The sequence below is a fragment of the Pinus tabuliformis genome, chromosome J (assembly GCF_031772625.1).
Source record: "Pinus tabuliformis cultivar Carrire ecotype Pingquan chromosome J, CPIR1, whole genome shotgun sequence".
NCBI lineage: Eukaryota > Viridiplantae > Streptophyta > Pinopsida > Pinales > Pinaceae > Pinus > Pinus tabuliformis.
Window position 1 is genome coordinate 1,159,897,088 of NC_142295.1, and position 11,814 is coordinate 1,159,908,901.

The following is an 11,814-nucleotide window of genomic DNA, read 5'->3' on the forward strand; positions in this document are numbered from 1 at the left end:
TCCAAGTTTTCAACTAATGGATTTAACTGACGAGCAATGTTTTTTGCATGAACCATGCTCAAATGCTCAAGATGAGGTAATGAATGGATGCTATGCGCCTATCTGTGAATTGCAACCACAGGCATACATGTAAGTGCAAATTTGTAAATCTCATACCCAGATTTACCCATCATCAAGCACACAACTTTTGCGGGATCCATTTGACATATCTTATGTTTAAGAAGGAATAACATCCTTGAAGAGACTCATGGCTTTTCTTAGGGAAGGATCTTTGCATGTAGAATCTAGATTAACTCTGAACATTTCAATCAAACTAAGGTAAATGAAAGGAAACAATCCATCAGTCAAACCTCACATGTTAAAAGCACCCGCTGAGTTTCAAACAAATGAGAAAGCCTAAGGGAAAAGATTTGAGACATGCATGCTACATGATTTCATGTAGGATAAGTACCTAAGCTTAAGGCAAAAGATTTGAGACATGCAAATGTATGAAGTACAAGATTCAGATAAAGAGAAAGAAGCTCCTTCATGCCATATTCTCACTGACAGTGAATCTCAGATTAGGTACTTATCAAGCATGAAATCATGTTGCATGCCAAGCATGAAATCATGAAGCACACACCATGATAGGATTATCTGACTCCAACTACTGCATCAAGATGAAAAATTCAGCACTCTAGACAGTCACATAAGAATAAAAAAACATTCAAAAGATATGAATGCATATTAGCCACTATAGAGGACCAAAACATAAACTTACGCCATAGACAGTGTGTCTGAACCTTTCCCTGCTTTTGCTTCAACAACTTCAGTTCCTCCATCCTGTGTGCGCTTTTTCAAGGCTTTAATGTCCTCCTCAGACAATACAGAGTTTGGCTTTGGTGTTGCCTAAAAAAAATTATCTAAACAAAAAAGTGTTAGTTCCCTTTTTAACTGTATTGAAGGGTAGGTAATTATGATCTCATTTTATCTTTGATAAATTAATCTTCTAATATCCAAGAGTAAAGAACAAACTCAAGATGAGGATCCAACAAAGTCATATACATGTGAAAAAAGTGGAAGAATTGTAACACCCGCATGTCCACCTACAACAGGAACATCAACTTCTGCAGACAGCATAGGATGACATCAACAACAAACATAAAACTGAGAATTGTATCTAATGTTAAAAAAAGCATGATGTTGGTAAGATCCTGCAGCATATCATGTATTGGGTCTAGACCAGATGGTTGTGTGCAAAGACTGTTATCCTTCCCACGCGGGTTCAATTCCCTCAAGTGACATCTTGAGCTGACGATATTTCTGATGGCCTTCAGCCCTATGATACCATCCTTGAAATGAGGAGAAGTGCCTGGCATGTTTGCCCAGGATGCATATTTCATGATTAAATTATAAAAAATAAAAATATTTTACAGAATACTAAATATTTGAGAGTAGCTAAGCATAACAAGCCAGAATTTTAAATACCTTCAACAGGAACTCCTGATTTTGAAGCATAGAACGTCTTTGCGCGGACAACATCAAGAGTTAACACCAAAGAGTTTCTTTTCATTATAGGTCCCTGCCTTCTTAAAAACCTCAGCAGCTATTGGTACAGTAGAATTTACAGGATTGCTGATGATATTTACAATTGCCTGCCATGGATATCAAGTCCTCAGCAATGCCATAAAAACCAATTCTAGATGATTTCTTGAATCCAAATATACCATTCTTGATAGAAGGAAAACATATATCCAGTACACTCTCCCCCCTCTCCATATCTCTATCTATATAATATGTAACAATATACTATACATACTGTACACACACACCAGTACATGAACAAAACAAATAATTGTGAAACATACTTCTTTATCTATTAACTTGCCACACTAATGGTAGTACATACTGATTGTATGTAATATATAATGTTATAGAGGATACCTCATGATCAAGTGGATTTGTGCACAGTTAAATAGAAGACCAAGGATATTTTTTATATTGATATTCATATGCCAATTTTCTCAAAAGTCCAAAAGCTAAGTTACTAACTACAAGAGGAGAAACAAGAATAACAGGGCTTTAACAGTGGCTGCAAACTTGCATTGGACTACACAGCTAATTACTCTTAAGTTCATTTCAATTAGTATTTCCTTCTTATGGGCAAAAGTTAGCTGCAATTTGTCTAAATAAAGAGTCAATAATGAGTCAATCACCTATTCGTTTGACTCAAAGAAGTCTTCAAGCTTCGTTAACCTCTCCAGTAGAATTGATTATATACAAGAACAGTATGTAAATCTAGATCAACAACTTGCTTAAAGATTCTTGCAAATATGTATTTGTATATATTGCCATCTCTATAGATCTCAAACATACAAAGCCTTCAACAAAGCAACTTACAGTGAATGTCATGCTTATTCCTATGAAATAGTCAATAAGAAAATCGCATGAAAACAAAAACTTCAAAGAAGATCATAAATCATGACAACTTACCTCTGGGCAGTATTTTGCAATTGCAGAGCAAAGAGATTTAACAATCCCTGCATTGATGTTGAAGAGATCATCACAGGTCATGCCAAGTTTTCGAGGCACACCAGCAGGAATGATCACAACATCTGCATTCTCCAATGCCGTGCCAAGTTGTTCCTCTCCCATATATCCTGCAACCTGCACCCAGGTCACACTGCTGTGAATTACTGACAAGGTCATGACACAAGCATGATAAAATCAATATGGCAGTACCAAATTAAATGATAAATATGTAGACCAAAAAATAAGAAAAGAAATTATTATCGTAAGGTTCCAAAAGAAGTAAAACTTGTTATCCTTGTTCCATGACCCAAGCAATGGTATGTCCTCCTCATAGTGAACAAGAATAGGATTGTTATGAAACCAGCTCAAGAAAAGATAGAAAAGATAAATCCACGCCTTAGAATTCAGCCTCTTCGAGGGGGCAACCTCCTTTACATTAAATAAATGAACAATTCTTGGATGATACAAATGACAAAACCTCCTTTCTATATATAGGAGTCTAAGGAGTCATAATATAATCCAGCCGACCTAACAATAATAATATAAAGCCACACAAATAACAATAGGGGGATTCTATGGGGCACAGAAATAACAATATAAATAAGGGGTATAACTACAATAGTAATGGGGTAATCACTAGTATTATAGGGACCCAACATGCCCCTCTCCTTCAAAAAAGTGTTGTCCTCAATGCTTGAGTAGTTCTGGATACTTCTGCATAAAATTCTCATCCTCCCATGTGGAATCTTCAGCGGATAAGTTCTTCCACTTGATAAGATACTCTGAAATTGATCGATTTCGTAGCTGTCGAGTTCTTGTTTCTATGACTGCTTCCGGTTCCAATATAATTTTTCCTTCCTCATCAAGTTCTGGCAATATTGTTTGAATTGGGAGCTTGTCACCTATAACCTTCTTTAAACATGAAACATGGAAAACTGGGTGCAATCGAGAAGCTGCAGGAAGCTCCAATTTGTATGCCATAGTACCAATCTTTTGCAACACCTTGTATGGACCATAATACTTTGGTGATAATTTATTATCCTTCTTAGCTTGCTTTAGGGACATTTGCTTATATGGTTGTAGCCGTAGGAATACCCAATCACCTACATCAAAACTTCTTTCACTGCGATGTTGATCTGCCTGTTGTTTCATTCTATTTTGTGCCAACACGAGGTTATCCTTTAAGAGTTGGAGGACTTGTTGTTGATGTTCGATGTGATGTTCCACTGCCTGAACCTTAGAATTTTCTCTTAAATATGATGTGATGGATGGTGGTTGATACCCATAAAGTGCCATAAATGGGGTCATTTTTGTTGCTGTATGGAAGGAAGTGTTATACCACCATTCAGCCAGAGGCAACCATTTGACCCATTGTGTCTGTTTATCAGATACAAAGCAACGAAGATATCCTTCCAAACATTTGTTTACTATCTCAGTTTGCCCATCAGATTGAGGATGATAAGATGAGCTATGAGCTAACTGAGTACCAAGACAAGAAAATAATTCTGTCCAAAAATTTCCAGTGAAAATGGGATCTCTGTCACTTACAATAATCTTTGGGTTTCCATGTAGCTTTTGAACTGTTTCCATAAATGCAGTAGAAACTGTACTGGCTTTAAATGGATGTGATAATGCACAAAAGTGTGCATACTTGGTAAGTCTGTCAACTACCACCATGATGACACTCTTTCCCTCAGACTTGGGTAAACCTGTGATAAAATCCATTGAAACCTCCTCCCAACGTTGGCTTGGAATGGATAAAGGTTGTAATAGACCCGGTGTCTTAATTGTTTCAACTTTATTTTGCTGGCAAACCAAACATTCCGCCACAAACTTTTGAATATCTGATTTAAGGCCATCCCAAAAAAATTCCTTCTTAACCCTGTGGTAAGTTTTTAAAAATCCTGAGTGCCCTCCTAAGGGAGAAGTGTGCAATTCCATAAGAATCTTTTGTTTTAGCTGGGAATTCTTACAGAGGTATAAGCGATCTTTGTACCATAACGAATCATTTTTCCAGCTAAATGTATCAGAAGTACTGGAATCTTGTTGTAGCTTTCGAATAAGTGCCCACACTTCTTCGTCATTCTTCCATTCCTCCCTTGCTTCGTTTATCCAATCTGGTTGGATAATAGAAATGGCACACAACAATGCTTCCACATCCTCATCCTTTCTTGAGAGTGCATCTGCCACCACATTTTGCTTCCCTTTTTTGTAGATGATTTCAAAGTCATAACCCAACATCTTTGTGACCCACTTTTGTTGCTCTTCAGAGGATAATCTTTGTTCTAAAAAGTATTTAAGGCTATCATGATCCGTTTTTACCTTGAAGTGTCTTCCCATTAGGTAGGGTCGCCATTTCTTAAGTGCATGGAGTATTGCCAACATTTCCTTCTCATAAATAGCTTTGCTTAAAAACTTTCCCTTGATTGGACGACTTTCAAAAGCAATGGGTCTTTCATCTTGCATTAGAACAGCACCAATTCCATTTCCTGAAGCATCACATTCCACAATAAAGGTTTTTGTGAAGTCCGGTGTAGCTAAGACCGGTGCTTGGCACATTGCCTCTTTAAGATGTTCAAAGGCCTTTGTTGCTTCCGGAGTCCATGAAAATGAATCTTTCTTCAATAATGTTGTTAGAGGTGCTGCTATTCTCCCATAATTCTTAACAAACTTGCGATAATACCCTGTCAACCCAAGAAATCCTCGCAGATGCTTTATGGATGTGGGGATTTTCCATTCCTTAATGGCTTTAATTTTGCTAGGGTCTACCTTAACTCCTTCATGAGATACAATATGACCCAAATATTCCACCTCCTGGACTCCAAAGAAACATTTGGATCTTTTTGCATATAATTGTTTCTCCTCCAATAGTTGTAGCACCCTGTCAACATGTTCAACATGATCCTTCCAAGACTTGCTGTAGATTAGTATATCATCAAAAAATACTAACACAAATTTTCTAAGGAATGGTTTGAAAATTGAATTCATCAAACCTTGAAATGTTGAAGGTGCATTGGTAAGGCCAAAAGGCATGACCAAAAATTCATAATGACCCTCATGAGTTCTAAATGCCGTTTTCGGAATGTCTTCAATCTTCATTCTGATTTGATGATATCCCGAACGAAGATCCAACTTGGTGAAGTAAATTGATCCATGCAATTCATCCAGTAATTCATCAATAACAGGAATGGGGAACTTATCTTTAATAGTGAGCTTGTTGAGCTCCCTATAATCTGGACACATGCGCCATGATCCATCCTTCTTGTGCACCAATACTACTGGAGCTGAGAAAGAACTTTGACTCGGTTGAATTATACCAGCCTCTAGCATTTCTGCAACCATACGTTCAATTTCACTTTTTTGGACATAGGGATATCTGTACGGCCTGATGTTTGGAGGAACACTTCCTGGAATCAGATGAATAGCATGATCATGATCACGCATAGGTGGGAGACCTTGGGAGTCTCAAATACCTTGGAATGATTGTCCAAGACTTTTTGGAGATCTGGAGAAATAGATGATTCCAATGTGGAAACATCTAGCGAACATAATTGTGCAATTACACCTCTTTGCTCCTTTTTTAGAAGCTTTGTCATACCATTAGAGCTGATTATCTTTCCTGGTTTCCCTGCAATACCCCTTAATTCAACTTCCTTTCCTTCCGAAGAAAATTTGATGAAAAGTTCTTGAAAATTAAAAGCTATTGTACCCAAGGATTGTAGCCATTGGACTCCTAGTACAACATCAGCACCTCCCATTGGAATGGAAAGCATTGGGCTAGTCAATACATATTCTCCCATGGATAGCTTGATATTATGGCACTTTCCAGAGCAATTTATTGTTCCTCCATTTGCAATCATCACTTGACACTCTGGTGCTGGATATAGGAAGCAATTCAATTCTTTTGCTACCCTACAATGAATAAAATTGTGGGTGCTTCCTGAATCAATCAACACTATTACCTTTTTCTTCTTGATTTGTCCTTCTATCTTGATGGTTTGAGGAGTGGTAATTCCCGCCAATGCATTACAAGATATGGTCGGATTTATTTGTTCTTCATCTAGGCTTTGTTCCTGGAATATATCCTCTTCTTTTGACCTTTCTTGCTCCTTTTCTTCTTCCTCTTCACAATCTATGTAGAATAATTTCTTCTCAGCACACTTATGACCTTTTGTGTATTTGCTATCACAATTGTAACAAAGCCCTTTTGCTCTTTTTTCTTCCAATTGTTGTGGTGTCAACCTTGTAGGTTGTGGAAGACTATGGGCAACAACACTTCCATCTTTATAGTTGTGAATGGTATGCTTCCTAGTTGCCATAATTTTGCTTTCCATTTTTCTTGCTAACCTGAATGCCTTCTCTAATGAATCAGGTTCCCAAAGGCGCACATCATGTTGGATATTATCCTTTAAAGACCCTATGAACACATCAATCCTATGCTCCTCTGGAATATCTTTCACCCTTATGTTCAATTTTTGGAACTCCTCAATGTGCTCCATTATTGAACCCTTTTGTTTGAGACTTATCAATTGGCTAAAAAAAGTGTTGCTTTTTGTATCCTCATAATGTGCTATCAATTCTTCCGTAAAAATTGCCCAAGTGATAAATTGTTTACGAGAACAAAGCCATTGATACCATACAAACTGATTTGGTTCCAAATATAAAGTTGCCATACGTACCTTTTGTGTGTTTTGCACATTATTGAGATCGAAGAATTGCTCCATCTGTAATATCCATGTGGCGGGATCCTTGCCATCAAACTTCCTCATATCGATTTTTGGAACATGGTGAGTCTTCGATCCAACATTAGAGTTTATGGAATCATGATTAACATTTCTTTTGTTCTCATCATGAGTTTCCTTTACTACCTTTTCACCATTAGTGACCCTTTCTTGTAGCAAGTTCTTCAATTCTTCCATGTCTGTCTTCAAATCTATCTTCAAATTTACCATCGAATCCTCCACCTTAGTTTCCATGCCCTTTATCTTCGATTCCACGCCATTTATCTTAGATTCCACGCCATTTATCTTAGATTCCACGCCACTTATCTTAGCTTCTGTTAGCTTTTGTGAGCGTGACATTTGTTGCACTTGTTCTTGTAATTTTGATATATCATGTAGCATTTCTTCCTCTTCTTCATGAGTCATGCTAGAGCTTTCAGGTTCCTTACTAGGTGTTTGCATTTTCTTTCCTCGGGGCATCAGTTACCGATAATAATGCTTTACTATGCCCTTTGAATTCCGTTAAACCAAGCTTACATAAAAATTTAAAAAAAAACTACACACCTTTTTTCACTTTATAGAAGCCTGATATTGAATCTGATGTATCTCTGTAATTTCAGATCATCCAGTTCTGAAATTGCTACCTGTAGTAGCCTTCTGCGTCCTCTTTCCAATGCCACAAGTCTGAGCCAAATTGGATTCTCCAAGGAAGAGTTATGTGAAATCTCCCACAGTGACTTGCTTTTAGACTGGTTCAGTAGAGCGAACTTGTACGACGTGCCACGAGTCACTGTTTCAACCTTTGAATCTGAAACACACATACAAGAAACTACAGTCCGTCCTCTTTCTGTACCTTTTTACGAAATTTCAATCCGATCCTCAGAGAGAGAGTTATGACGATTTTCCCCAGGTCACCTGTTTTGAATGTAATTCAGGAGTCTCCAGAAAGGCCAACTTCCTCAGATCATATCTCCGAAAATATCGCGTAAAAAGCTCTGAAATTTGGACCCAAGGTTCAGCGCCAATTCTTCTCAAATGGGTTTTTTTTTGCGACTTCTGAAACGTCACAGAAAAAAAGTTATAGCGAAAATGCCACGATGATCTGTTTGGAGCAGCGAAACCCTAGAATCCAAAGCTCTGATACCAAATGTTATGAAACCAGCTCAAGAAAAGATAGAAAAGATAAATCCACGCCTTAGAATTCAGCCTCTTCGAGGGGGCAACCTCCTTTACATTAAATAAATGAACAATTCTTGGATGATACAAATGACAAAACCTCCTTTCTATATATAGGAGTCTAAGGAGTCATAATATAATCCAGCCGACCTAACAATAATAATATAAAGCCACACAAATAACAATAGGGGGATTCTATGGGGCACATAAATAACAATATAAATAAGGGGTATAACTACAATAGTAATGGGGTAATCACTAGTATTATAGGGACCCAACAAGGATTATTTGTATTCTATAGTAAAATCCACCTTTTGGCTTTTACCGAGGAGATAGAGCACCAAAAGCAATGATTATGCTCGTAGGAGATTGAAGACCTATACCAACCCACGTTTGAATCAGGGTATAATCTTGTCCAATCTAGGTATACGACATTTCAATCAGGGTATAGTCTTATCCAATCCAGGTATAAAAGTGATGCTGTGATAAATAATTAGCATCTCACAAGCCACTTTAGGGAGTTTATTCAACCTTAGTTTAATTTACGCTGCGAAGACTATTTTGATTTAATCTACTCATGGATAAAGAGGCAAATCTAAACGACCCCAAAAAGGTTGGATATAGAGGCAAATCCAATATGTAGAGGGTCATCAATTCAATCCTCACAAAATAACAAATTGACAATGCAATGAGACTATTCTAACTTCTAAGTAGTCATTAGGCCAAGTATGACTTAGATCCATCAGATCAAAAAGTCCTATTAAGAAGAGGCATATGATCCAGCCGTGGATTCTGCTAAAAATATAGATGCACTTTTCATCAAAAAAATATGAACTACCTCGTCCATTGGGTTGTGGTTTAGTGGAAAGTTGTAGGGTGCTTGTCATGAGGATGACCCAGGTTCAAAACCCAGGAGGCATATTCCCATGATAATGCGGCTGCCCATGTCATTCCAAAATATGAAGTCGGGTTAACGTGATAAACACCAGTTCAATGATAATGCAGAGGTGCTGTTAATGATGACCCCTGTGCTATTGAGGTTTGCACAGATGAGCCCATCTGCAAGTCATGCGTGACTTTTATGAATAGATGCAATTAAGGTGTTTCACCCACGCCAGTCAAAAGGCCTTGACCAAACAAAAACAATAATAGTGAGCCCAACCTCAATTTCAACCTTCTCCTATCAATAGCAAATACTATTACTGCTAATAATAATAATAAGCACAGCCCAAATTTCAATCTAGCCATAAATGTCAGGCAAATTGTAGTCAAGTAGTTAAATCATAGCACTTTCAGTGCCCTCTTAGAAGTATGTTGCGGCATTATCTCACCATCGGAGTTAACTACCATATTGAGATTCAACAGACAAGATCAGGTGCAAATCCTGCATGAAATTGGTGGAATAGAGATTCTATGTTTGTAGCATCTACAATGAGGGCAAAACCCACTATGTTAACAGAAAGACATTTGCCAACAAGAAAACAATCAAAAATAATAATAATGTAGCCCTCAATATCTGCCTCTTTTGAAATGGCCCAAAGAATGTCAGGTATAGTCAAATCCAATATTCACGGTGTACAATACAATCGTTTTAGAATGACAATGCGATGGGCGTTGCTTCAATGGATTGTTGGGCCAAATGTCACCTAGATCCATAAAATTAAAAACCCTAATCGAGTAGGTGCACATGATGCAGCCATGGATTTCCACGAAATAAATATCTAGGTGCTTTTTTTCATCAATCAAAATATGCACAAACACATTTACAAATTGACCATGAAAGTGAATTGAGTTGACCATTAACGTGAATTGGGTTGTGTTTAAGAAATTAAATCATTGCACTTTCAGGGCTCAAACCCACGTTCAAAAGCCCCGGAAGGCATATTTCCTGCAAAAATGTGGCCAAAAGAATAAATTCCACATTCGAAGAATCCCAAAGACCTTGATCGGTTATAGCAGTGGAGTCTAAGCCTGGTATAAGGCCTGGTTCCTTTAAAAAAATAGGCGCTTACCAAAATAAATAAATTATCTGACCATGGACAATATCAGAAATGTAAAATCAAAGTACTAATAACAGGTAAAACACTAACGAAAAGTAGATCCTACCAAGTGGGTCATTGTACGATCGATCCCAATGGAGATCCCTTGAAACTAAAATCAAAACATCTCTATCGTTCGTAGAGAGAACAGATCCAGCATATAGAGAACGAAAAAAACGTGGTAGGAAAAGAGGAACCCACCTCAGCACGGCTGTTGATGTGGCCGACATCTTCAGCCACACCTGGAGTGCCAGCGATATCATAGAGCGCCAACTTTGACACCAGAGGATTGAGTTTCATCAGAAGAGCCAATGGCTGCCCGATACCCCCAGCAGCTCCCAACACAACAACCTTGCGTGGCGGACTTCCACCACTCGAATAAAACCTTCTCGGCATAACATTAGTTTTCAAAGAAGAAGATGATGCATTCTTCAGTGCAGATCCCACCAATCGTCGCATTGCAGAACTCATTTTTGCCGCTGGTAACACTGAAAGAATGCAAGCTGAAGGCAGATGAAGAAGAAGGGGGAGATTCCAGAGCTTAAAGGCCGAATCAATGGAGATGTGTGGATACGACTTTGTTAAAAGGGATTTTAAAGCCTCACAGTACTATGCAGGGCTTTGGTTTAATCTATTTTATTGCGAAATTCTTAGTTATTGACAATTAGACAGCTCGTGATAGAAATCCCTCTTTTGGGGGGACGAGGTTCGGGAATGGAACATCATGTGATCGAAATTTTCAGTTGGTCAAATGTTAATTAAGTTATTATAAAATAGAGATATTTTTTATTTTATTTTTTTAAATAAATTTAATAATATTAGGAGATTTTTATCAAACTCTGGTTAGGGGTCAGACTAGTTTACAATGTATTTAAACATTGCAAATCTCGGTGTGTTTAAAAGGAAAGTGTTTTTTTTTTCAGGGGTGTTAGTTATTTATGGAATATGTCATATTGTGGATATTTTGATTGATATTGGACCATTTTAGTTGTTTGTTATGTATGTCGAATAGTCCAATCCCAAGGAATCCTCGAAAGTGGTGAATCTTTGCAGAGAATCTTTAAAAGTGGTGAATATGATGTTAGGGTGTTTTTTAAAAGGGAGTGATAATTGAGATAGCTATATATTTTAAAAGAATATGTTTTTAGGGGTTATAAGAGTGTGAAGGACCATTTTCCATTCTAGGGAAAGGGAAAGGTTTATATTTAGGGATTAGGATAGTTTTTAATTTTTATTTCAAGGTAATAAGATCATTGAGGAAAGATATTATAAAAATATAATTGTTGATGGAGATTTATAATGATAATTAAATCTTTTTATAAAGGTATAAGGTAGGGTTAAAGAATGTTGTTATAAATAGTTTACAG

At 37.3% G+C, this 11,814-nt stretch overlaps 1 protein-coding gene across 1 annotated transcript; it reads right to left on the reverse strand.

Moving 5' to 3' along the window:
• Nucleotides 1-2,436: 2,436 nt before the first annotated feature.
• LOC149231213 (malate dehydrogenase, mitochondrial-like) lies at nucleotides 2,437-11,040 on the reverse strand. Its single transcript, XM_089376230.1, has 2 exons — nucleotides 10,649-11,040; nucleotides 2,437-2,646 (listed from the first exon to the last, which is right to left on the reverse strand). The coding sequence occupies exons 1-2, from the start codon at nucleotides 10,916-10,918 to the stop codon at nucleotides 2,452-2,454; spliced, it is 465 nt and encodes a 154-aa protein (XP_089232356.1). The 5' UTR covers nucleotides 10,919-11,040; the 3' UTR covers nucleotides 2,437-2,451.
• Between the last annotated feature and the right edge of the window lie 774 nt (nucleotides 11,041-11,814).

Excerpts from the sequence above, each read along its gene's own strand:
- LOC149231213 (XM_089376230.1), bottom strand. The coding sequence starts at position 10,918 with ATGAGTTCTGCAATGCGACGATTGGTGGGATCTGCACTGAAGAATGCA. Across the intron at positions 2,647-10,648 it reads ACATCAACAGCCGTGCTGAG|GTTGCAGGATATATGGGAGA; the intron begins GTGGGTTCCTCT and ends ACCTGGGTGCAG.